Consider the following 26,747-nt stretch of genomic DNA (forward strand, 5'->3'; position numbering starts at 1 on the left):
TTACTAGCCACATTTCTAATGATCTAGGGAACAGGTTTTGGGGGAGTGTTAGAATTTAGGGCTCTACAAACCCACCTAAAGGTGGAAGGAACATGGAGAAGGTAACCTTGCATTGGCGTGATCTGAGAGGCACACAGACACATCGTGTGACTGCACAATAACAGATTCTTTAAAAGAGCGTCAAGAAGTGTAGTGTATTGCACACCCATCAGGGTAACCAACCGTTCCAATAAGTTTAGTCGGAATTTCTTTTTTTGGGGGGTGGGGTGGTTTCGAGACAGGGTTTCTCTATAGACCTGGCTGTCCTGGAACTCACTTTGTAGACCAGGCTGGCCTCGAACTCAGAGATCCATCTGCCTCTGCCTCCCAAGTGCTGGGATTAAGGGCGTGCGCCACCACGCCCGGCATTTTTATAAAAGTGCCTTGGGCCTTGTATTTATCTTGAAAATCGAAGTGCACCACAACTTGAGCTCCACGTGTTTATGGTATAGTCCAGATAAAACAGGAGACTCCAGAAAGTTCTTTAATTATCCCCTCTGGAAAAAATAAAAAAAAAAGTTTGACTCCCAGCCACGGGCGAGGGGATGGGGTGAGGGTGGCTTTGGCTGAGGTCAAGGGATTTTAAAATGCCCTGCAGGTCCCCTGGTGGAAGGCAAAAGACGTCCCGTTCAGGTCGGGGCGAGGAAAGGCACGTGGGAGGGCCGCTAGGCGGAGCGCGGGGCGGGTCAGCGGCCTCAGGGCCTGCGGGGCCTCGGGCGCCATGCCTCTCCCGTGCGTTCTGCTGCGCGGCCGCCTGCAGCCAGCTCTGCTCCGCGGGCGTGCGCTCGGGTCCGCGCGGAGCCGGAGCTGCGGAGGAAGCGGTGGAGCCCCGGCCGGGAGCGCGCGGGCTGGGTCTGGAGCGCGCGCTGGTGAGGCGGGGTGGGGGTGGGGGTGGGGACGGGAACGCGCACGGGGCGGGGAGGATGAGGACAGATCGAGAGCGCGCGCTGGTGGGGGAGGCTGGGGCGGGAGCGCGCGCTAGTGGGGGAGTTTGGAGCGGAAGCGCGCTTGGAGGGAGCCCGGGGCCGAGCAGGTAACGGTGGGCCTGGGCCTGGCCCGCAGCGCGGGGACGAGTCCATTGCGGACCCCGAGGAGGGGAGCCTGGCGCGGCCGGTGCCTCCTCTAGGCCGCGCTCGAGCCCTTTGTGGAAGGCCGCGCCCCCGTCCTGCGCGGTGGGCTCGTCCAGGCGGGAGATTTTCGGCGGGCTGGCTCGCGATCGCTTTTTTGCTTTCCGCTTTTTCCACGCCCGCCGCCATGCCCTGCTCGGAAGATGCCGCGACCGTCTCTGCCTCTAAGAGGGCTCGAGCGGAGGATGACACTTCTCTGCGCTTCGTGCGGCTCTCGGACCACGCCACGGCGCCCACCCGCGGCTCCGCGCGCGCTGCCGGCTACGACCTATACAGGTGAGAGCCGCGGCCGGACGGCAGGAATGCAAACACCGAGCCCCGGTGCAGTCGTGGCTCCGCAGAGACCTGAGTTCATCTTGAGTAAATTCAGTAGGCGTTTGGGCGAGCGGAAAGTAAAGGGTTATAACATTTCCAAAACGTTACTGTGTGCAGCGTGCGCTCCACCCTTTCCAAGTGGAAGAAGGTCCGGATGAACAAGGCGGTGTGCAGGTTAAAGTCTAGGAAAGGATCTATGGGAGCTGTGTACTTCTCTCATCCCGTCCAAGGACTGGGAACTTCAGGAAGAGGGTCCAGGGCTAGCTCGTGAGGTGGCTCAGTGTAACGTAAATCATTTGCCATGGTCACCAAGCCTAATGACCCGAATGTATGCATCTAACATGCCCAGGCTTGGGAGAAATGAGATCCTTTAGCCATTTTCTACATAAGCGGGTGTTTGCTGTGTATTGGGAATGGCCGATGTTACAGAGGGTAAATTCTGTGTGACAGAAATGGAGCTACCGAACACTGCTACCAGATGCCAGACTTCCAGCGCTGCTCATTGTAAAGTCTGAAATTTTATCAGGAAGGGAGCTGCAGTAATAGAGACTACAGCTCTATTTGGTAGATGGACTTCTAAAATCGCTTGTGATCAGTGTCCACCCCCAAGAGCTTCTCTGGGAGATCAGCTCTCTTGGCCTCTGAAGTTCACAGCCATAGTGTGGGAGGCAGAGGGAATGCAGTGCATCTCTGCCTCTCACCTGTATTTTAACATTTTCTTTGCAGGTTCATCCTCATCAAGAGAAGTGTTACAAAAGGGAAGTGTAGGTTCCTATGCGTTCGCAGGTTAGAATTGTACCTAGCTTGGAGTGAGGGCCCATAGAGTGACGTTTGCCCTTTAGTTGGCTTTTCATATTCTTTCCATAAAGTTAGTGAATTAAGTCTACTTTCTGCTCCTCATGCTAATTCGCCAGCCTTCACTTTCAGAGACAAAAACCACAGAACACACAGCAGAGACAATGTTGGCTTCTCCCAGTTCCCCACTCCCACATTCAGAGTTTTGCCTTCTTGCTCTGCCTAGGTGCTAGGATTAAGGGCCCGCAGCTATCTTTCTATAACTAAAAGAAAATGCCTATTACCTTGTAAGTAAACTTTTTAGGTAAGTTAGGAATCTGCCACAAGATTGTTTAGAGGATCTGTTCATATGAAGTAATGACACACATTTTAAATGCATTATCATAGGAAAGAATGTTAAAAACACTTTAACTTGCTTTTCAGTGCCTATGATTATACAATATCACCCATGGAGAAAGCCATTGTGAAGACAGACATTCAGATAGCTGTCCCCTCTGGGTGCTATGGAAGAGTAGGTAAGTAGCTAAGGAAGAGGGTAACCATTTCTCACACCCGTCCTTTATGATAGCGGCTGTCATCTTAGTGTGGCCACGGTGAAGAGATAATGCTTAGCCCGTGGATTCACGTGTCTGCTTTTCCTTTTTTTGACTTTTTATTTCAAATATGTTCTGGAGCTAATAGGATGGTCACATTGACTCAGTTGTTGGCTCTTACAACTTCACAGAAAAGTGCAAAGTTTAGGTGTTCTTTAGTTGGAGCTTTTCCAGTCTACAAGTGAGGTCATAGTCTATGTAAATAACTGTATTTGCATAAGAAAATGGGGTCATTTTATATTATGGGGGAGAAGCTGCCAGATTGTCTCTCCCCACTGACTCTTGTCTTGGTCTGCCTCCAAGAGATTAGAGCAAGGAGCGGTGGTGGAGCCGTGGTGCACTCTAGAGAAAAACCTAGCATCGGTTACCGCTGAGGAAAAGGGCTGTGAGTTCGTGGGTTTGGATTTTTCTAGGGCCTGTCACTTGTCTAGAGCATGCATTCAAAACTTGCCAAAAATCTAAGTGCTTTTTGTAACTTCAAAATAAATAGGAGAGAAAAAAACCAAGTCCTTGGATAAGAAACCATAACACTGCCTTGTTAGGCATCTGTAGACCTCTAGTGCTTTGGCCTCCCCCAAAAGCAAAATGGGTTTTCCTGGTCTCTAGCATCATTGAACTACACTTCTAAAGTCCCAGGCTAAGAAAGCAAAGAGTTGGAAAGGGGTTACCATACCAGAAAAAGGGAGGCAGCAGTTACCGCGCTATTGACACAGCGCCTTCTACAGGTTATTCTGAAGCAGTTTTTTAGATACTAGGATTATTGAGGTGGACCTGTTGGCCAGGCCAGCAAGTTAAAGTTATAAAATGTTTCCCATTTTTAGAATTAAATATGTACAAGAGTTTGATATTTGATGCATAGCTATATTTTAGTTCACCAATGTGAAGGCTTTGGCCATTACTCGTGTTTCATGCATTCAGGTCTCCTAACCTGAATAATGAAGAGAAGCCCCGGGTTCTCCCATAAGCTCTGCTGTTTAGTTAGCCTGATTCCTTCTACCCATCTAGGATCTGCATATTCAACTCTCCAGTACTGAACCACAAGCTAGGCCAGAAAGATGGCTCAGTGAGAAAAGCACTTGTCACAAAAGCCTTGACCCACATCCCAGGGACCCACCTGTAGGAGAGGCCTGAGTTTGTCTTCTGATCTGCCCACACACATCATACACTTAGGCAGCCATCATGAGTACAGATATTTTAGATACTAGACTGTGTGTGCACCTCCTTACTTTCCAGTTCATTTCAGCAATCCATAGCTTGCATCTGCAAGTCATGTGGTCGGGCTTTGAGATTGTTTTGAATTTTCTAAACTAGCCTCTCCAACTTTAGTGGTATAGTATGATAAATGTGCTCTTTAAGAATGATCTGTTGAAATTAAGATGAATATGTGAACATTAGAGGAGACCATGGTATTTAAATTAGGCCAAAAATAGTGTATTGTTTCCCCTTACCATTTAAAAATAACCACTGTTTTCTAATTTTGTTTTTTTTTTTTAGCTCCACGTTCTGGCTTGGCTGTAAAGCACTTCATAGATGTAGGAGGTAATATTTCTTTATTCTATGAAATTTTGTAGTATCCTTGCCACTGGGAATTTGTAAGTCTGAATAGGCAATAATATTTTTTGATAGTGTCTAATTTTTAATGATCATATTATGTGAAATGCATATTATTTACTAATAACAGGCACAGTGTGATGAAGGGGTTTTACCTCGCTGTCCTGATAATCTATACCTTACTGCAAAATTGATTCTTAAACGAGGAAAAACTGGTTCTTGGGTTATAGTTTGCAAAAGGTTCTGGAAAGGCATCCCCAGTTTGTAAGAGTTTTCTTAGCTCTGGGAGAAGGAAAGGCCGGACTTGTTTTGCAAAGTAAAACACGAGGTACTTTGCCCCATGTTGCTTTCCTGCATTTAATAAAAGTATCTTCAGAGACACCTGTTTCCTGTGTTGCCTTTGCGGCTGTGTTGTCTAGTAGCCAACTTTGCTAGAAACCATACCTTTATATGTAAAGAATCTTCACTTTCCTAGTAGGCTTCTTTACATATGTGTTGATTTTGTGTAAGCCAACCTTTTGCCTGTGTGTATATACATGCACTGTGTGTATGCCTGGCTCTCCTGGAGGCCAGGATGGGACCTGGGGTTACAGAAGGTTGTGAGCTGTCCTGTGCATGCTGTTAAAATTAACCTAAGAGCTCCTCTGCCACACCGGCAATTGCTGTTAATCTGAGCCATTTTTTGTGGGTGATAGATTATTTTTTCTCCACCACTAATAAAATGAGCCAATTCAAGCCAGATTAGATTGTATTAAAGATTATATTATTGGGAAGTTGCTCTTGGGCAAGTTCACTGGCCCCAAGGATTGAGGCCAGGGAAGTCACCTTGAAGGTTGAAGGTTGGAGGGAGGAAGAGAGAAAGGGCGAGTGCCTAGAGAGAGATGAGAAGGAGAGAGACCAAAATGTCTGGATTCTGTAATAGGCAGGCGCCCCCCTAGGGCCAGGGTATGCCAGGTAGCCACTAAGGGATGATGGGACAACCTGGAGGCCAGATATGCTTTGATGTGTAAAATATGCACTTCAGTCCCTTGTCCCTGGCAGGGGTCAGCAACCAAACCTCTGGCCCTACAAAGGCTAGGCACAATTGTTTCTGATCTCTTACTGGGGCACAGGGCACATAGCGGCTCCGACGTTGTGCTTGTCTTGACCCTGCCTTCATCCACTGTTTCACTTCGGACACATTAGCCCTCACATGTGGGTATGCTAGATTCTCTTGCAGCCATTTTATTTATTTATTTTTTTTACAGAACCATGCCCCCCAAAAACAATGGTGTTTTTTATGATGAGAAAGCTGGCTTAGAAATGTGTTTCTATAGCATTGTTGTCACCAGTGGGTTAAAAGCCACTGATGGGCTTACTGTCCTGTATTAACTGCTCTATGCCAGTGTAGGGGTTAATTAAGTACTGGATGAAGCTGCCCAGACTTCTTACCCACTGACCTACTGTTTTGGAAGGAACTGGTATCTCCCATGGTGTCACTAGGTGGTGCTGTGGGGCAAGGCAGATAGTTTTCTGATCTATGTAGCCTCAAGGTTGATATTTGTGTCCTCTCTTTGTTTGAGAATTCCCAGGGCTTAGTGAGTTGCATTTAATTTTCAAAAAAAAAAAAAAAAAAAAAAATACTTGTAGAGTTCAGAAATGATTCAGCAGTTGAAAGCACTGGCTCTTCTTCCAGGTGCCCTGGTTCAGTTCACAGCACCCTTGTGGAAGCTCAGCTGCCCGCGACGCCAGTGCTGGAGTATCTGTTGCCCTCTGTGACCTCATGTACTGCACCCACGTGGTGAACAGACATCGATGCAGGCAGAACATCCATGCACATAAAATAAAAATAAACCAACTTTTTACTGACCCAAATACGGTCACTTAGGATATACTAATTACCTAACTTAAAGTTATAAAAGGTTTGTTATATATTTTAATGAAATTTTTTTAAGATTTATTTGTTTTATGTATATGAGCTGTCTAGCTATCTTCAGACACACCAGAAGAAGCCATCAGATCTCATTATAGATGGTTGTGAGCCACCATGCGGTTGCTGGGGATTGAACTTAGGACCCCTGGAAGAGCAGTCAGTGGTGCTTTTAACTGTTGAGCCATCTCTCCAGCCCTCAAAGGATTTTTAAAAGGACAGACCTTTTCTGTATAATAGAAATTAGCAAACCTACCTCTGAGGGGTAGGAGAACTAAGTAATGTGTGTGAAGCATCCAACAGTATTTGGCACACACGTATTCAAGTCAACAGTTCTGACTCCTAAGGACATAGCAGATTTTTTTTAAGTGGAAACTTCTTTTTCCCCTCCAACTTTGTTTCTAAATTTTACTCTGCTTAAAACAACTGTCTGGGGGAAAATCAGGTAGTTGGAAAGTTAGTCTGCCTGTTGCTTGGTATGAGGTTATTCATAAAATCACATTGTGGTATGTTCTTGGATGCAGAATATCTAAAAAATTTCTCTTAGGTACAAGTTTATCATAGTTGGCAAGTGAAGGGAGATGCTATTAGAAGCCCCGGGCTGTGAATAAGGGTCAAAAGGAAAAGTTGACTATGCAAGATTGTGTTCTGAATTCACATCTGGAAGGCGTGGAGCATTTTTACCAAAGAAGTTTCCAACAGTGACGTGCCAAAGTCTTGACACAGAAAACCTTGCCTGAAGTCGGCTAACCGCTGCCAGTCCCGATGCCTGGTTTTTCCACTGCTAACTTTCCAAGATGTTCAATGCATTCTCGTGAAAAGGTGTGAGGACGCAGCGCTCATACGCAGCACTTGTAGGCATACAGAGACAAGATTAGTTTAGTTTTGTGGCTTTTTTTGTTTGCTTGCCTCTTTTGTAATAGAAGCACTAGGATTGAACCCAGGAACTCAAACACTCGGAGCAAGTGTTCTGACCCCCTTCTCTAGTCCTCTCTTCACTTGTGGTTGTCTTGTAGGAGCTGGGAACTGAACCCAAGTCCTCTGAACCTTTTTTTTGGTTTTTCAAGACAGGGTTTCTCTGTGTATCCCTATCTGTCCTGGAATTCACTTTGTAGACCAGGCTGGCCTTGAACTCAGAAATCCGCCTGTCTCTGCCTCCCGAGTGCTGGGATTAAAGGCATGCGCCACCACGCCTGGCTTATGCCTGGAGCTCTTAACTGCTGGCCATGCCTCTAGCCCACCTTTTCATATCTTCATGAGATAAAATCTCACTAAGTTACCAGGTGGGGGCCTTGAACGTGGCATTCATCCTGTGTCAGCCTCCAGGTGGTTGGAACTATAGACCTTTGCCTCCAGAGCCAACCTTATTTCAATTATTTACTTGCTTGCTAGTCGAAGATTTTTCACATTTTCATATTCCAAGCATATAAAATGACCTGACTCGGGCTGGAGAGATGGCTTAGCGATTAAAGAGCACCGACTGCTCTTCCAAAGGTCCTGAGTTCGAATCCCAGCAACCACATGGTGGCTCACAACCATCTGTAACAAGATCTGATGCCCTCTTCTGGAGTATATGAAGACAGCTACAGTGTATTTACACATAATAAATAAATCTTTTTAAAAAAAAATGACCTGACTCTATAGGATTCAAGACACCTAACTATTTGAATTCTCTCAACAGAAGAACTTTCAGATATATAGTAATTTTCTAGCAACTCATGAAAAGAGTAAATTAAAAAAAAAAATAGATAAAATGTAGGAACGCGTATGGACCTGCAAGTGCCCATTATTCATACAGAAAGAAAAGTGTTCAGCCACGGGGAGACGGGAGCTAGGGCCCTGGGTTGTCTTTTGTTTATTATATTGGCCAGCAGTTAGACTGCTGCCATCTGTCCTAGCACAGATGGACACTCGAATATTGCTGCTGGAAGGTGGGATGGCTGTGCTGCTTTTGGGCTTGATCTAGCAGTGGCCTCATACACATGTCTCCATCCTTTGACCCAGGCAAGTTTTTGTAACTTAATTGAGTTAGCACTAATGTACAAGGATATTATACATCGAGGGCTTTCTGTGTGTCTCCTAGCAAAAAAAAACAAAAGCAACATGACTGGTGTTATGTAAGATAATATTCGTGTCAAATTACTGGCATTTCCATTCTACATGTACATCTAAAAGGAATGACTAGAGTTTATGCTATTTCAAACAATAACTGCTTCTTTAATGTAAATGTCACTTTTTTATTTCCTCAGATGGTAGATAAGATGAAAGTCATACCCAAGTTGTGTGAATACACAGCTTGGACTGAGCTCAGAACGTTTCTCTCGTCTAACTATCCCTAGACCGAAGCCTGGAAGCTTCTAGCCTCTGTACAATCTAATCTGCCCAGCTGACAGATTCAGTCCAGCTTCTCTTGGCTTCTGACTGAAGCGCTCTGCTTAAGGGCCTCATTCTAACTTAGGCAATATGTCCTAATCTTCTGGCTCATTCTGTCTCCATCTGTGTTTAGCTTGTTCTCTCTGCAGCCTGTCTCTGGACAACTATCCTGATAAAACCGCTGTAGACACACACCATCCCACTCCAGCCCCTTAAGTAGCCCCTCTCTCCTAAGCAGCCTCTCTCTCCTCTGCTATTCTTGTGTGAGTTGAGTGTACCCTACTCTGACTCATTCTGTCAGATCTTTCTCTTGTCACTAGATGTCACTTTCAAACATGGCTGCTCCCTTCTACAAACTAACCTTACCTTCCCTGTTAGGGATTAAAGGTGTGTACTAAGGGATGTCTGTATTCCGACTGGATCATATAGACATAAAAGGTCTTTGGATGTGATCCCTTGCCAGACAGAGCAGCCATGATGCTGGGTTAAAATTTCTCTGCACTTTGGGGTGGAAGAGTTAAAGTAATAATAAACTTTGTTACTATAATATTGACGTTTACCTTGTGCGTGGTGATACTGTTTGAGCAACCAAAAGAATTTGGAAGTCAGTCCAGGCTATCATTCACAGATTCACTTGCAATAGATAGGCCTATTAGGCTGGACCTCAAAGGTCTTCCACGGTGGAAAATTTCCAGCCTTCTGTGGTCATTCATTCTAACATGGAATAACATGCTCTGTACTAAGGAGCTTCCTTGTTAAGTACAAGCTACATCACCCAGCAGTCAACCTCTCTCCAAAGAGTATGAAAACAGCTGGCCCAATCTTCACGTCAGTTCTTTTCCTAAGTATTAAAGACTAAACTAATAAACTGGTAAAAAGGAAACCTTATATAATATTTGGATTGGTGAAAGGTGTGTTGCTGTTCTACTAGAAAAAAAATAGATCCTCAGTCTAGACAGAATGAACTGCCTTTGACACATGAATTAGATCTCCATGTTAAAAACAGAAACGGAGGGCTGTTAGCCACATTATCTGTGCTGCTGTAAACACATCAAGTTCCTGGCTCCAGGACAGCCCAGGGCAAGTCTGGGGCATGCAGCTTCTGGGCCATGGCAAGGTCTGTAAAGATCCATTTTACTCCATAATATCAAACAGGTACTAATTGGACGTTTAAAAATAATCTTGGGCCAGCAAGATGGCTCTCTGGATAAAGGTGCCTGCTGCTGAGCCTAATGACTTGAGTTTAGTCAGACCCACGAGGTGGAAGGAGAACCTTGACTCAACTGTTGTCTTCTGACCTCCACACAAGTGCTGTTGCAACAACAGACGTTCCAAGTGAGCTCATTAAGCTTGCCAGTCGGTGTTTCCTGGACAATTATGGTTTAAAAGGGATAGGGTTGGAAATGAAATGAGGAATGTATATAAGCAGCAGTTCTCTGCCGAGTGTATACACTGACCTCCCACTGCAGGTCTCCAAGTTTTGGAGTCTTGATTATGATTCAGTCAGAACATCAGTGGAGCTGTTGGCAGAGAAGACGTGGGGTCCTAGTCTTTCCAGTGCATGGCCTGGGTAATCATCAGGGAGGTTGGAGGTGGTACGTGCTGTGCTCAGCTTGTGGTAGGAAATTGCTCACCACTTGATAAGCATTCAGATTGGAAAATCAGGACACGTTTTTTCAAATTCCTGTATTTTAGGAAAACTTGTTTTCGGACTCTAGGACCTAAGTGTGACTTTGTCAGTTGTAATCTCAGGAAGTCTTTGGCAAAGTGGTTTTGAGGTCGTTGCAGACCCCTGACGAACCAAGCTAATATTGCTTTCTCCTCCAGCTGGTGTCATAGACGAAGATTATAGAGGAAACGTTGGCGTCGTGCTGTTTAATTTTGGGAAAGAGAAGTTTGAGGGTGAGTTAAGTAAATATGTTCACGTTCATGGAAAATTTTTGAGCTACCTGTGTCAGTAAAAAACTAACTCTAGTTCTTACTGAACAAGACAGGTTACAGAAAATAGGTCAGTACACATCGATGATAATCTGTGTTCTGCTTTTTCTTTGAAGTGAAAAAAGGTGATCGGATTGCGCAGCTCATCTGTGAACGGATTTCTTATCCAGACATAGAGGAAGTGCAGGTGAGTGTAGTAAACAGTGAGTGGAGGATGACTGGTGTGTCCAGGGGAGAAGGGGGTGGCTCAGAGCTGATGGTAGCTGTGCAGCTAGTGACTGGTAGCCTTTAAGCAAGGTTAGGTTTTTTAGTTTGAGATCTGATTGTTTTTCCTCAGAATGGGTCTGCGCAGTGTGCAGGGGCTCTAACTCTGACTCCTTCCCCTTCTAATGTCTTTCAGACCCTGGATGACACTGAGAGAGGCTCGGGAGGCTTCGGCTCCACGGGAAAGAACTAAACCTTTGCTTGAAGTATCTCACTGTTTCAACACTGAAGCCAGGAGCTTTACCTTTGGGAGCATTTCGTGTTCTAGGATGCAGGAAAGGAGACCATATCAAATCCCGTTGGAACTATTCGTTCTCTGGTTGATGGTTGCCCGTAAGTCTGCACTGTGAGGATGGCATTGACATGCAGGCTTGGTAAAACCAAGAGTACAATTAGATTTTTTGTTATTGTTGTATTACTTAAATTATAGCCTTCCAAGAACTGGTTTTGCTTAAATTGCTGTATCATTTGTAATTTTTTTTTTTATCCAATAAAGTTGAAGTCTTTAGCAGATAGGCTTTTACATAAGCTGACTGGAGAACCAAAAAGAGGTCCTGTGGCTTAGGGCTGTAACAGTGCCTGGAGGCTGAGTCAGGAGGATTGCAGTAGTTAGGCTAGCCTGGGCTAGTATGAGATGCTATCTGAGGAAAGAGGGTAGTTTTAAAAGCTACTTCTTGTTCTTTTCTGCACTGGTGCTGTGTGACGCTGGCACTTAAAAGGTCTACTCACCCCAGATTTTGACCCACAAAAGTACAACTTGGAGTGTTTGGTGCCATGGGGGAGAGACTACAAACAGCAGAAATGACTCAAAGGTATCACTGAAAGCCTGAGCTGCAAACCTAGAGCACACTCTTGCAGCCTGTAGGCAGGCAGCTCTGTGGATCCTGCGTGCCTCAGGAGGGCCTCACTGTGTGTGTGATGATGGAGGGCCTTCATCCCTGCCGTGGTTTTTCCAGCAGTTTCCTGCCCTACACGACCGTCTGCCACCCTGATTGCTTCCCTTCACAGTCCCACTGTCTGAATAGAAATCTTAAAGGCCAAACCAAAGTTAGCAACAGACTGAGGAGTGCCTGGAGATAGAACTCAGCAAGGCATGCCATCCTTCAAATGATGCAATGCAACCTGTGGCTGAACATTTTGGCATTTTCTGCTAGTGTAAATGAATCGCGCGTCCCGCCCCCAGGTAATTGACCTGATCATATTAGCTGAGAGATGCTCTCTGTCATCCTAAGAAAGGTGTGAATACTGTACTGGCTGGCTTTGTGTCAGCTTGACACAGCTGGAGTTATCACAGAGAAAGGAGCTTCAGTTGGGGAAATGCCTCCATGAGATCCAGCTGTGGGACATTTTCTCAATTAGTGATCAAGGGGGAGAGGCCCCTTGTGGGTGGGACCATCTCTGGGCTGATAGTCTTGGATTCTATATGAAAGCAGGCTGAGCAAGCCAGGGGAAGCAAGTCAGTAAAGAACATCCCTCCATGGCTTCTGCATCAGCTCCTGGTTTCTGACCTGCTTGAGTTCNAGTTCTGCATCCTTTGGTGATCAACAGCAGTATGGAAATGTAAGGTGAATAAACCCTTTCCTCCCCAACTTGCTTCTTGGTCATGATGTTTGTGCAGGAGTAGAAACCCTGACTAAGACAGATATCTTCCCTAAACAGAAAATAAAGTATCCTTGTGTTCCCATCTTCCCCTTTTGGAGGCTGGCTGTGTGTACACAGGTGTCCTGTTACTGCTTTTTCTTATAGAAAAGAAAACAGAAAAGGCATAAATTTAAAGTTTTAGAGGTTCCTTCAAGAAGTATGTTTTAAAGGTGTCTATTTGAAACATGGTTAAATTGGGGGGTTTATATATATATATATATATATATTTTTTTTTTCCCTTTCTGTAATTTAGCAGGTCTAAAGGAACAAAAGTCTAGTATCTGTATAAGGCTATGGACAAATTAAGATTATATCTTAGTCCTAATTTAAAAATGAGTTTCTGGGGGTGGGAAAGTTTCATAGTGGTTACTGCCTCATGATTTTCCTCCTGCTGAGACCTCACTGAGCACATGCATACATGCAAATACAGACACACAAATTAACTATTTTTTTAAAATTCTCCTAGAAAAGACACTTGGGCTTGGTAAATTCTTTTCCTTTTTGTACTATCTATAAATGTTCAAAAACATGGTTCAGGAAAAAGATTACATTTTTATGTGTATCTTTTTCTTTATATGAGACAGGGTTTCTCTGTGTAGCCCTGGCTGTCCTAGAATTTGCAGACCAGGCTGGCCTCGAACTCAAGATATCTGCCTGCCTGCCTCTGCCTCTGCCTCCAGAGTGCTGGGATTAAAGGTGTGCACCACCAGCATCTGGTTTATGTGTGTCTTTTAATCATATTTACAATTTATGTTTTACTATATTCTTAAAGCAGAAAGTACATGTAAGTTTTGAAGAAAACCCAAATGTAGAAGATGAGTTGGGAAACTTTACATTCAAGGTTAAGTTAGGTTCTTGCTAAAATATTGAATAAATTTAACAGCTCTCCCAAGTTTTTTAATCGAATATGGTTCATGTGTGGGAGGTCTCAGCTTTTGTGAAGACCAGACTGACAATGCAAATACTGCCACCTTGTGGCATTTTACTAAAACAAGGCTGAATTGGGGATAAAAGCCCCATCCACTTAAATTGTTCTCTTATTAGATGATTTAAATGAAACAAGAAAGGTAATGAACTACCTCATGCTACCCTTGTGACCTAAAGGGCAATATTTAATATATGGAGTCTGAAAAAGACAGATATAAGAAAAAGTAGAGATGGTGGATCTAACATGCACAGCAAAGAACGCTTGGCCGATGGCAGCAGTCACTCAGCAGAAGAGAAGTTTAAAGACTGAGTGTGGTGATGCACACCCGAGATTCAGTACTTGGGAGGTGGAAGCACGAAGATCCTAAGTTTGAGGCCAGCAGGGGTGATCATGCTATGAAAACCCAAGTGACATAATCATTAAACAGCAAAGGCAAAGTCCAAATAAACCAGACTTCATACTACCAGGGGTGGTGGTTGTCAAGTGAGAGAGAAGTCAGGACATATGGCAGGAAACAGAAATTATATTTTGAGGGGGCAAAAGCAAGTAGGAATAAAATCCCTACGCTGCATGCTGGGAGATAACAGGTAATAGTGTTAGGGGGGAAAAATGGATGCCACGCCATCGTGTCCCATGGGATGCATGTAGTGATCCGGTAATAGAAAGCTGCCCATTGGCTGAGATTATCTCAGAAGTGAAATTATATGTATATATATGCACGCACACACACACAGCCAAAACAAAGAAGCTACCTGATGACAAGCTCCAGAAGGTTAGGTTCAAAGTCCATTTCTTTCAATTAAATGATCCCAGTGCCCAAGCCACTCCAACCAGCTCTCCTGACCTTCCTAGTCTCCATGGGATGGAATGGAAACTCAGTCTCCTGGGGAAAGTCAGTAAGAAGATGGTATGCACACCTTTCGGGGAGTTTAGACAGTAGCTGAATCTTGCTTCAGATCTTCGATAAGACCCCATCTTTTTCCCCTGAGTAGACAAAGCTGTTAAAGGAGCTGGGGCAAGCTGAAGCTAAGGAACAGGTTGCCTCCCAGTACCCTCAGGGCAGGCCTGTGGAATTCATATTCCTCATCGTCCCAGGTTAGCCATGGCTGTGTGAACTTTGGATGATGGGAAGAACTGGAGGGGTAAGAGGCAGATTTTGTAAATGTTTTATTTGTGCACAGCTTGGTCTATTGAACATCTTGTTTAGGCAAAATAATTGCCCATTTGCTGTCTTCTTTCTCTTCAAGACTTTTCTGTACAGCTTATCTTCTCACCTGCTTTGCCCTAATATAGTCATCCATGCCCACTCCTTGAAGATTCAATCCTGGGCACTTGAACTGGAGAACCCACAGGAAGAGAGGGGTCCTTTAAAGTGAGTGAGGAGCCACGTGCAGAACCATGTGAATTACTTTGGCCTAAAGGAGCTATTCTGCACCACTGGCTGGACTGCCTAGGGTGAAGGTAGAAATCCGTTCCTTTGTCTTAGCCTGGAAAGAAGATGCAGAGAGATAGAAGGGACTCAAATATGGAAGAGGGGACCTCCAGACATGGTAGGGGACTGATGGGAGAAGAGAGATTCCCTGCCTTGGGTATTGCCAAGAGACTTGCTTCTTTGAAACATCGTAGAAGTTCCAAGCATGTGTGAAAGCGGTGCAGTAGGTCCCATGTCCCCCCCATAGTTCTGACAGCGCTGTGGGTGACGTGTCTCGTGTCACCCTAATTTTCACACTCCCAATTCCCCAAATATTTTGAATAAACCCCCAGGCTTCCTAGCATCATGGGTGATGTTTTAATCTGTTTGCTGAGCCATTAGTGCTGTAGCTCCCTATCCCTGTCACTGCCCCTGTCCCCACAATTCAGGCTAATTGACCATTGTATTTCTACACCAGTAGTGCTTTGGAAGGGAATGAAGAGAAAAAAATACATTCCGATCGAAGTGGGGGAAGACAGGTGACATTTCAAACAGTGCTCTGGGTACATGGAGCGCTTGGAATCTGGACGGTGAGAAGTTTGGTTTCTTGAAAAGCCCACTTAACGTTGCGTAAATGTTTTTGTTTTAATCCCAGGTGTGGGATATGAGCTTGCTTCAGATTGTCCACAGCCACTAACAATGATTTGTCTTGTGTTCTAGATGGTGTATGATTTTTGCCAGCTGCTGATAGTTTACATTTAGAGTTACAGGGACTCTTGAGAGGGTATAAATTTGAGAGCCCTGAGATGGCCCAAGGCAGCAGTTACTTCTGCCTCAGCTGGTCCCTGGTGCTCCTGCTCCTGCTCCTCCTGCTCCTGCTCCTGCTCCTGCTCCTCCTGCTCCTGCTCCTGCTCCTGCTCCTGCTCCTGCTCCTGCTCCTGCTGCTCCTGCTGCTCCTGCTGCTCCTGCTGCTCCTGCTACTCCTGCTCCTGCTCCTGCTGCTCCTGCTGCTGCTCCTGCTGCTCCTGCTGCTGCTGTTCCTGCTCCTGTTCCTGTTCCTGCTCCTGCTGCTCCTCCTGCTCCTGCTCCTCCTGCTCCTCCTGCTCCTGCTCTTCCTCCTCCTGCTCTTCCTCCTCCTGCTCCTGCTCCTCATCCTCCTGCTGTGACTGGTTCCTGCTGTTCCATTTGTGGTTTTGCTATTACTGCATTGCTTTTTGCTGGTTCACTGGCTTGCTGGCTTGCTGGTTGGAGAAATCCTGACTACAAAGAGTAGACTTGCCCCTAGAAACTTAATGTCCCTAATGAGCTGTGCCCCCTTTCCTCACTAACCTTACCCTCTACCCAGTGTTGCGGGATTGTAAGAGATAAGGGTGGCAAAGGGTGGTAGATATAAAAACCCAATTAAGTAGCCAGAAAGTAGGGTTACAGTGAGTGGGAAGGCGGGGAGAGGAGATCGAGGGAGTTTTGTGGGAAGTTTCAGCAGAGCCCGTGCCCTGTGTGAGTTTGCAGGTTATCAAAAAAGATGATTCCTGAAGACTTGGGGGAGCATACAACTGGCATTTAGGTTACAGCTGAGTGTTTTCTTGGAAAAAAATCCTAAACACCATCTTTCACATTCTTAGTGACTGATTTCCTTTTCTGTCCCTTTCACAAATCCAGTCTGTAGATATCTGTATGTGCACCCGCCAGGACACCTCTAATGCATGCAGGGCTAAAGGGTGCAAGGTTCAGCTGCCCTAATCCTAATTAAAATCTCAGCCAACTGTTGATCACTTAGGAAGCCAGCAAAGGTACCCACCAGTGTGTAAAGCCTGCAGGCTTCCCCGCATTTGAGGGTGGGCACTCATGGAGGCAAAGAGAGCTTTGTTCATCTTAAGGCATATATATCATCAGCAGGGATCTGTGGCTGGCTTCCTACCTTGTCTTCACACCCCCATACACTGTTGGGGATTGCCCTCACGATCCCCAGAGCCCTGTATGCTCAGTTTCTCTAGTGCTTTATCTCCAAAGGTTGTGTTCGTATTCTTTGAGAAGAAAAATGTTTTCTGTAAGGAAAGAAAATGACAGTTTGCCATTCTTAACAGTCTTATCAAATGTTTTTTTTTCCATTTTAGGAAGATAGAAGACTATCTGAGAAACAACAAAAAAAAAATTAAATAATTTGTAAAATATAATATTGAAATTGTCATCCAGAGAAGCGGTTCTCAACCTGTGGGATGTGACCCCTTGGAGTGTTGAACAACCCCATCACAGGGGTTGCATATCAGACATCCTGCATGTCAGATATTTACATTATGATTCCTAACAGAATGATTTTACGGTGGGAGGTCACCACAGCGTGAGGATCTGTATTAAAGGGTCGCAGCCTTAGGAAGGTTGGGGACCACTGATACAGAGGCTTTAACACAGATGCCCACTAGATGTCACTTTCTGTTCGCTTTTTTTTTTTTTTAGGTTTTTTTTTTTTTTTTTTTTTTTTTTTTTTTTTTTTTTTTTTTTTTTTTTTAGGTTTTTTTTAAGCCTCAATTATAAATTGAAGACCCCCTGTGGACGCAAAGCCTGGCAGAAGATGGGATGTAGCAACATTCGATAGCAAATGGGCAGGAGTTGTTTGAAAAGTGAGATTATGTCCTTAAGGTTTGGCTGGTTGTGGACTTTGTCTAATCACCCCTGACATTCGGAAGGTTGAGAAACCAGCGGGCCCTGCCCTCCTGCTGTGTTGAAACAAAAATGAAAATTATGCCAAGGAACTAGATTTTTCCTCCATTTTCTCTTTTCTTCCCCTCCCCTATTTTAAGGAGAATGTGGCTTTTTCAAGAATTACCCTTTAATGAAATTATTTGTAACCTTTTAAGATTGACTCTTCTTTGTTTGAACTTTCTATCCTTAAATTAAAACCGCCTCAATCTTAATTATCTGCATGAAACACATGTAGCAGGAATAAGGAGAAGACTTCTAGAAGTTTCCCGGGAGTTATCCGAGGTTACCCGCTTCTTGTATTTGCCCAAAATCTAATAGCTGGATTCAGTGAAGGCCATGTCCCCGGTGGTTTTGTTTTGTGTCACAGCTGTTTGTTTATTTGTTTTAAGCTGTCATTGTGTTTTGGCTTCACGATGGGTTAAATGTCTCGGTATTAGTAAACATCGCTGGCCTGCCTATTTCCCGTCCCATCAAGCCTCCCCTTGTAAGAATAACAGTGTTCTTTTATTTAGTAGTGCACAGCGTGATGTTTTTGGCATACCCAGCGTTTTTTTGACTTGCAAAATTGTGTGACCTCCAGTGTGAAGGAGCTGAATGCTTTCCTCAGTACCTCACAGGGTTCCAATCTTCAAATGTGTCCCGGTGCAGATGTGGGAGAGCTGGGAGAGAATTATCAGCTTGCTTTGTCATCACAAACAACAAATAGGAGTAATTTTCAGTATGTTCCTGAAAGGATGAAGCCCTGAGCACTTGGACTGCTGCTGCTGCTGCTGCCACCGCATTCTCCCTGCTGGCTCCTCCGGACAAAATGTGGCACTTGTATTTGCAGACGTTTTATTCAGATCTTCAAAACATACTGTTTTCAAACCAACAGCCATGTTGGGGCTGAGGTTGCATTACTACTCACGTGGAAGAATGGAATAAAAAAATCTTTACTGTGTGATCTTACATATCCAGCTCTGGTCTGCTGTTGGGTGGGTTCTGTAAGGCCATCACACCAAAGGTCTCAACTGAAAGCCACCAGGCGACTCCATTTAAAATGCACCTGGTCTCTCTATCTCTTGGGTTATCTTTTCTTTTTCAGTAATGTGAGCATTATGATAATGAGCATGTGGCGGACATCTCCTGCACTTAATGAGTGATGGCTGCTAATTATTTACCTCCAGATGTTGGGAACTAATTATATCCTGAAGAAAACAGATGGGGACCACCCAAGGTGTCAGGGAATACGTCTCACAGTCACGCCTCGGCTGCTCTGCCAGTATTCTCAAAGTCTCCACCACCGACAAAAATTTAAGTAATAGGAACTGGTGGAACTTGGTGGTGGTAAAGGAATCTACCAGCAGACCTTAAGCCTGGAAATAGTCCCAGCAGAGGCAGGCAGATCTCTGTGAGTTTGAGGCCACCCTGCTCTACAGAGTGAATTCCAGGGCAGCCAGGGTTACACAGAGAAACCCTATTCAAACAAACAAACAGCAAACAAACAAGGTAGTCTTCTACCAAAGACCTTGTGATCAGAGTAACAGACAGCAAGCCTCGAGGGCGATGTGGCAGCCATCATTCTAGCTGAGGCCCGGAGACTCACTCATCTTCTTGTCAAGCTTTCCCTGGTCACCAGGTATGTTTTCTTTTTTAGAACCAAGTCCAAGGAGATTTGAATAGTATTACCAGGATTTACCTCATTTCTACCAAACACATACATGCCCCACAGCCAAGGGGAAGCCCTGCTGAGCTGCCCACTTTATGAAAATCATGAAGTGTGCTGACACGTAGATACTGGTATATTACACTTTGCAGTCTTTACTTTTTATATAAAGTTATAATATGACATAATAAAGTGCAAATTATGTTTTTAAAGTAAAAGCCAACATACATTAAAAAAATATAGCTTTCAAGTGAGAAATTGTGAAAACCCGCTATGATGCTTGTCAGTTGCTGGCAGCCTGAGCGTCATTGGAGAGTGGTAATGCTGGCCAGTCCTGGGAGTCTACTGTCTCTGTTTGAATCCTGTCCTTCACCAGCTACAGATTTGGGTAAGCTAATTAACCTCTCTGCCTTCAGTGTAACAAAGGGAATTATACTGCTTAGGATAATATTTTTAAGCCCAAATAAATTAATTTGCAAAATGCTTAACCTAGGGCCTACTCCCCAGGAAGTGCTTGGTAGAATCTACTATCCTTATTACTGCTGTGAGGTTATACAGGGAAGTCCTTACAAATCTTGTCCTGTTGGAATTAATGCCATGTGTTATGTATTCTAGTGAGAATTTAGGAAAGAATTGAGGACTTGAAGTCCAACTTGCCATTCTCTGAAGGACCTGAAAATAGTCTGCTGTAATCAGCTTTGCAAATGCAAGGCTCAATGACATTTTTGTTATAAATCCTTCATCTTTGTAATGGGGTAGAAAATGTTTTTAAATTGCTTTAAAACATTTTTACTCTATATGAATTTTTATAAAGATGTATTTTTATTTTATAGTATGAATGTTTTTGCCTTCATGCTTGTATGTATTCCTGTCTGATGCCTGGGAGATCAGAGAAAAAGGCATTGTTTGTCCAGGAAATGGAGATATAGATGTTTGTGAGCTCTCATGTGGGTAACTGGGAATTGAACATGTTCTCTAGAAGAACAAGAGGTTTTAACTGCTGAGCCCTTTCTCCAGCCCCCTACAGGATATATGTTTAAGTGGTTAAATAGTTGCCCACTTAAGAGGAAATAGGAAGAAATGCTGATCAATATGAAATATATATTCTCTTGCTACTTGCTCTCTATGTTTAAAGCATCCGAATGTGTGTCCATCCGCTTAGTCTGAAGTAGAGTCAGTGTTTTGTAAAGCACGAACCAGTCACCATGCAGCTCACATCCACACAACACTCTGCTCCATAGCACACCACATTTGAGACTGTTTACAGTTCCCTTACCCCTGTCTCTCCTGGAGTTTGCTCTTTAGACCAGGCTGGCCTTGAACTTAGAAATGCTCCTGCCTCTGTCTCTCCAGTGCTGGGATCAAAGGCATGTGCCATCACTGCCTAGGAATCTTGTAAAGGTTTATTTTCATTTTCATGTCTATGTATGTGTTTCTGAATGTTTGTCAAGTGTGTGAGTGTGCACACAAAGGTCAGAGGAGGGCAATGGCCCCTGTAGAGCTGGAGTTACAGGTGGTTTGTGAGCTGTCTGACATGGGTGCTGCAACTTAAGTTGGGTCCTCTGGAAGAGCAGCAAAGTACTCTAACTGCTCAGCCATCTCTCCAGCCCCTATTTAGCAATGCTAATTTTTATAGGTCAAGAGGTGACCTGACTTACACAAACAATGTTGTTAGTGGCAGAGCAAACTAAGTCTTGTGCTTCTCTGTGGCAGCATCTAGCCTAAACACGGAAGCTTACCCAACCCTCAGTTACTGTATTCACAACAAACACAGTGGCCAAAGAAATGCAAACAAGAGTCAAAGTGACCACGCATCTCTCTTGAACACTTAATGCCTGTCACGATAGTGTTTTTTGTTTTTAACCTTGGTTGAGAGTAGAAAGTTAAAATTATTTGGATTTCTTCCCATGTGCCATTTTTTCTTCACTTGTGGACTTGAGCTAGCAGAACCATCTCTATGGGTATAATTTATGGTCTGTGTGGTCTAGGGTTGCAGTGGAAATCTGGTAGATGTAATAGGTGCTCCCTGTCCCTTGGAAAAGGGTGGTTGATGTGCTTGCCTCAGGCAAGGTCAAAGAAATCAAAGCTGTACAAGAATCATACAGTTTCACTTGTTGAAGGTCTCATACTGACAATTAGGTATAAGCTTGATACATTTCCTATTACAGCTTTAAAAATCTTCAACAGCAGTTGGTATTCTCATACTGACACCTATTTTAATTCTCATAACTGCTGAACACTAAGTGTTGTTGTTGTTGTTGCTGCTGTTGTTTTAAGGTAGGGTTTCTCTGTGTAGCCTTTTTTTTTTTAAGATTTATTTATTTCATGTATGTGAGTACACTGTTGCTGTCATCACACCAGAAGAGAGCATCAGATCCCATTACAGATGGTTGTGAGCCACCATATGGTTGGGAGAATTGAATTTAGGACCTCTGGAAGAGCAGTCAGTGCTCTTAACCGCTGAGTCATCTCTCCAGCTTCTCTCTGTGGAGTCTTGACTGTCCTAGAACTTGCTCTGTAAACCAAGCTGGCCTAGAACTCAGGGATCTGCCTGCCTCTGCCTCCTGGGATTAAAGGCATGCACCCCCATGCATGGTTTCAAACTTACATTTTAGATTGGAGTAAAACAGACGCAGAAGCCATAATGAGCTTAAGCGTCCAGACCATTAAAGTTTTGTGTTCATGCATGTTCCTGAAACCTCCACCAAAGTGTGGAGCAGGAAGGAGAATGAATAAGAACAAAGTATATATGAACATCCCAGCAGGAAACCCATGACTTTGCATGCTAATTTTTGAAAGATTGTGCCAGGATTTAGAGTATGGACCGTTTACATCCCCTACTCTAGCATGTTTAGATGTCTCTTAGTCTATACCCATCTCCACCCTCTGCTCTACCCCAGGAGTGCATCACCATCTCACTCTGCCATCGACAGCTGTGCCAGTTCTTGAGTGCCACGCTAAAGGCTCAGATGGCACGCTCTCTTGTTCTTCTCTACACCTGAGCCCTCTGTGTTGGGACCTGCTTCAGTAGCTAACTCTTCCATTTGGTTTTTTGCTGTATTATGAATACAAGCTATTTGGGGGAATTTCTGCATGGCTGTTGCAGTCTTGTCCATTTTAGGAGCTATTACCTAGGAGTGGAACTGCTAAGTTACACAGTGGCCATGAACTTTCTAAGAAATAGCGTAGTTAGAAATCTTTTGTATAGATTGTATGTCGGGCTCTGCTGGAACATGTTATCAAAGTGAATGCACCCCGTTTCTCAATGGTTTAAATATGTGATGTCTCTCTGGCTCATGAGTATCTGAAAGGAAGGAAAGTGCCCAGATCAGCTATCCTCCATGTAGTAACTTTGTGATGCGAACTGCTTTGGTGTGTGTGTGTGTGTGTGTGTGTGCACGCGTGTGTGTGTTCTGCACACTCTCTACCACCAAGCTACCCCACAGCTCAAACTGTTTCCATCTTTTTTTTTTTTTTAAACTGTTTCCACCTTAAGCCTTCCATTCATTTCAGCATCAAGCCTCCTCAGAAAGCCTGGGGTTCAGATCCCTGGCTTCAGTGCTTTGACCAGGAAATGTCATAGGTCAGGTCTACTCACACCCACTTGATCAGAACACATGGGCTCACCCATTTGGGAAGGAAGTGACATGTTCTGAGGAACTAAAAGAAAGGAGAAGCAGATGTTGGCCAGCATAAGTCATGCTGACCATACTTCACACATCTGACAGAACCTTGCTTCTGATGTCACACTGCGTGCGTTTGGTGTTAAAGCCTCAGAGAAGTAATTGTTTTCCTTGGAATCGTGATTGTTTTCTCCCTCGTCTTTGGCTTCCGGTCTTCTGTTGAGAAGTCCAGTGCCAGTGTGATTCATTATGTAGGAACAGTTTTCCTTCTTGAAAAAAAAAATGTTCTCAGCAGTTTTTCTTTATATCCTTAGTTTCCCAACGTTTCACAGTTTAGTATTTTACTTTTCTGATCACTGCTTTTCTGTGCTACACTCTAGATAATATTCTGCTTTACTTTGCAATCATTTAGTTGATTTAAAATATATTTTTTAAAGATTTATTTATTTATTATATGTAAGTACACTGTAGCTGTCTTCAGACACTCAGAAAAGGGAGTCAGATCTCATTACAGATAGTTGTGAGCCACCATATGGTTGCTGGGATTTGAACTCATGACCTTTGGAAGAGCAGTCGGTGCTCTTACCCACTGAGCCATCTCACCAGACCGATTTAAAATATTTTTATGTTTATATTTAAGAGATTTATCTTTTGTGTATTATTAATCATAAAGCACACTACTATTTTATGAATAAATTCAATTTTGATTAACTAATGGCTTTCAAGTTTTCCTCTCTTATATCATCTCTCCTTTTCTTATGTTTGGTGTTTATTTTAAATTGTTCATTTAAAAACAATCTCTCTCTTTTTTTAGTTAGAGGATTTCCTCATACACTTGAAATCTTTGTTTGCCAGTCTTTATTCCTGTGTTGAGTATATTTAAAAGATGAATGAAGCCCTGTATTTTAGGGTAGAACATTCAGATAGATAGGTTCCTTATAGAAAGATGAGGGGACTCCGACGTCAGGTCCAGATGGCTGCTTGCTTCCAGGCTGGCCAGTTTCCCCACAGGTGGGTAAGCCTGGGTTTGGTGTTCATAGAGAGAGATAAGGAGAGTACAGTGGTTTGGCTATGGCTCAGGGAGTGGCACTATTAGGAGGTGTGGCCTTGTTGCAGTATGTGTGGGCTTGTTGGAGGAAGTGTGTTACTGTGAGGATGGGCTTTGAGACCCTCCTCCAAGATTCCTGGAAGTTAGTCCATGGCTGCCAGCGGATGAAGATGGAGAACTCTCAGCTTCCCTCCAGTACCATGTCTGCCTGGACGCTGCCATGCCACCTAACATGATGGTAAACTGAACCTTAGAAAATATAAGCCAGCCCCAATTAAACGTTTATAAGAGTTGCCTTGGTCATGGTGTCTCTTCACAGCAATGGAAACCCTCACTAAGACTGGGAGGTTTGGAAGTCTCACTGGTAGGATAGGAGGGCGGGGTCCTTTACTTCCTCCTCCTGTTTCTGTGCAGCCCTTCACTCTGCTCTCTGGTCTCACTGAGAAGGGAACACTGCTGGCCCAGCATCTCCAGAGAGCAAATGGCTGCCTACTCCCAGGGCAGTGAGAGATGTTCCTCTGGACATGGAGGAGGGGTGCATAACGTAATGCATGTAGACTTGAGTGCCCTTCCTCTTCATTCCTACCATCCTTAAGAGCAGTGGACAGCATCCCTCCTGACCCCTCCAAGTCCTTTAGAGTAATATACTATTGCTTAGTTGTATTAGACTTAAAGAGTAACCATAATTTCCCTACTGTGCTCAATTATGGTTTTTCTTCCACTTGCCCTCTATCTTAAGGTTACTATTGTTTTGATGAAACACTATGACCAAAAAACAACTTAGAGAGGAAAGGCTTTGTTTTACACTTCCATATTGCTGTCCATCATCATCAAAGGAAGTCAAGCAGGGCAGGACCTGAAGGCAGGAGCTAATGCAGAGGCCATGGGAAGTGCTGTCTACTGGCTTGTTTCCAATGGCTGTCTCTAAATGCTTTCTTATAGAACCCAGGACCACCAGCCCAGGGATGGAACCAACCACAATGGGTAATCCAGACCCAAATTAAATGTATCCCTCTGTAAGAGCTGCTGTGATCATGCTGTCTCTTCACAGCAATAAAGCCCTAAGACAGCTCCTCTCAAAATCAAAATTCAATATTTTCTTCAAGAGAGAAGAACCAGGGTACAATCACAAATAAAGCCAAACTCCAACAGTATAAATACCTCAATGTCCAGTTACTTGGGATTCGCTCACAGTCTTCTATATCCCTTTAAGTAGCTCGAGTCACTTCTTCAGCTCTGTCCTCTGCTGCACACACAGCTTGTTTTCTAGGCTCTGGATGGTTTCACACATTGCTGCTGCTGTTCTTGGTGACCATCCCATAGTACTGGCATTTCCAAAATGCTGGAGTCTTCTGCTGGAACTAGGTTACACTTTCACCATTAGCCTCTCATAGGCTCTCTTTATTGTGTCAAGCTTAACTTTCTTTGCATGACCCCGTCAGTCCTGGGCCATCAACTACAGCTGAGGCTATAACTTCTCCAATGGTCTCTCCTAGCCTCTCACAGCACTAAGTCACTCCTTCATGCCTTAAAAACCAGTACCATCTGGGTGGCCTTTACATGACCTCCCAGTGTGAGGTACAGTCTTGGTCACACCTTGAACACAGCTTCTATATACCGACTCTCAGAAAAACTCTTTCCAGAGGATTTCACCTCTACAATGCTGGTCTCTTCTTAATCATTGTTAAATTTTCAGCTCTAGCTGACCACCATTAAGTATCCCAGCAAAGGGAAAGTTTTACTTTAGTAGTTCTGGTATCCTGTTAATTACAGATGATTCATAAGTCCCAGAAAACCAGAACAACAGAATCTTAAAATAGCAACAGCCCTAATAGAGTCTTTAATCTTCCCCCTGAAATGTCACAGGCTAGGCTTCCATTGTCTGCACTGCTCTCAACATTCTTATCTTCCAAGATCCCACAGCACAGCCCACTGAGCTCTCAACACTTGATGGCTCTTCTAGAGTGAACTTCCAAGTTTTCCAAGGACTGAAGTTCAGTCCTTCTGAAAATAAGGTTAGGTCTGTCTCTGCAATACCCTACTCCTGGTACCAACTTGTCTTTGTTAGGATTTTTATTGCTGCAATGAAACACCGTGACCAAAAAGCAAGTTGGGGAGGAAAGGCTTTATTTGTCTTAAACTTCCGTATTGCTGTTCATCAAATGAAGTCAAAGATGGTAGGAACCTGGAGGTAGGGGCTGATGCAGAGGCCATGAGACAGGGGTACTACTTATTGGCTTGTTTCCAATGGCTGTCTCAGAATGCTTTCTTATAGAATCTAGGACCACCAGCTGAGGGATGGAACCAACCACAATGGCTTGGCCCTCCCCAATCAATCACTAATTAAGAAAATTAATAGCTAATTAAGATCCTCATAGCTGGTTCTTATGGAAGCATCTTCTCAGTTGAGGTTTCCTCCTTTCAGATAATTCTAAGCTTATGTGTTAAGTTAACATAAGGCTAGCCAGCACACCCTTCTTCCTCATTTTCCCTCTCCTCTTCTTTCTTGTCTCTTTACTTTCTGAAATGTAATCGTCAGCCCTTGTCTAATGTCTACTGTGCAGTCATCTTTGCCCTCAAGGTCATTTTCAATAGATTGTTTTCAAAGAGTACTCATAAACGGTTGCTCTTAATTTCTATGCTTAATTTGAATAACAACTATATATTTCTTAAGTTTAGAAGTTAGGATACATATGTATCACTCCCCTCAAAGAAGCACAACGCATACAGCATTAATCTTAACTTTCTTACACTCGGACATAAAATCATTTACTACTTATCTATGGTATCTGGAACAAAGAAATTGCCTTCTGGTTCCTAAACATGCCACAGCTCCTCCCAGTCTCC

At 44.1% G+C, this 26,747-nt stretch overlaps 1 protein-coding gene across 2 annotated transcripts; it reads left to right on the forward strand.

Annotated features, from left to right (window-relative positions):
• Nucleotides 1-760: 760 nt before the first annotated feature.
• On the forward strand, nucleotides 761-11,417 carry Dut (deoxyuridine triphosphatase). Of its 2 annotated transcripts, XM_021194294.1 has the most exons (7): nucleotides 761-908; nucleotides 1,310-1,442; nucleotides 2,700-2,791; nucleotides 4,364-4,408; nucleotides 10,530-10,604; nucleotides 10,757-10,827; nucleotides 11,041-11,417. In XM_021194294.1, the coding sequence occupies exons 1-7, from the start codon at nucleotides 761-763 to the stop codon at nucleotides 11,095-11,097; spliced, it is 621 nt and encodes a 206-aa protein (XP_021049953.1). In that variant the 3' UTR covers nucleotides 11,098-11,417. The 2 variants fall into 2 exon arrangements, with proteins under 2 accessions (XP_021049953.1, XP_029393015.1); XM_029537155.1 differs by lacking the exon at nucleotides 761-908 and having other exon boundaries at nucleotides 1,049-1,442.
• Nucleotides 11,418-26,747: the final 15,330 nt, after the last annotated feature.

Source organism: Mus pahari, chromosome 3 (assembly GCF_900095145.1).
Source record: "Mus pahari chromosome 3, PAHARI_EIJ_v1.1, whole genome shotgun sequence".
NCBI classification, from domain to species: domain Eukaryota; kingdom Metazoa; phylum Chordata; class Mammalia; order Rodentia; family Muridae; genus Mus; species Mus pahari.

Excerpts from the sequence above, each read along its gene's own strand:
- Dut (XM_021194294.1), top strand. The coding sequence starts at position 761 with ATGCCTCTCCCGTGCGTTCTGCTGCGCGGCCGCCTGCAGCCAGCTCTG. Across the intron at positions 10,605-10,756 it reads TGGGAAAGAGAAGTTTGAGG|TGAAAAAAGGTGATCGGATT; the intron begins GTGAGTTAAGTA and ends TTTTCTTTGAAG. Across the intron at positions 10,828-11,040 it reads CAGACATAGAGGAAGTGCAG|ACCCTGGATGACACTGAGAG; the intron begins GTGAGTGTAGTA and ends AATGTCTTTCAG.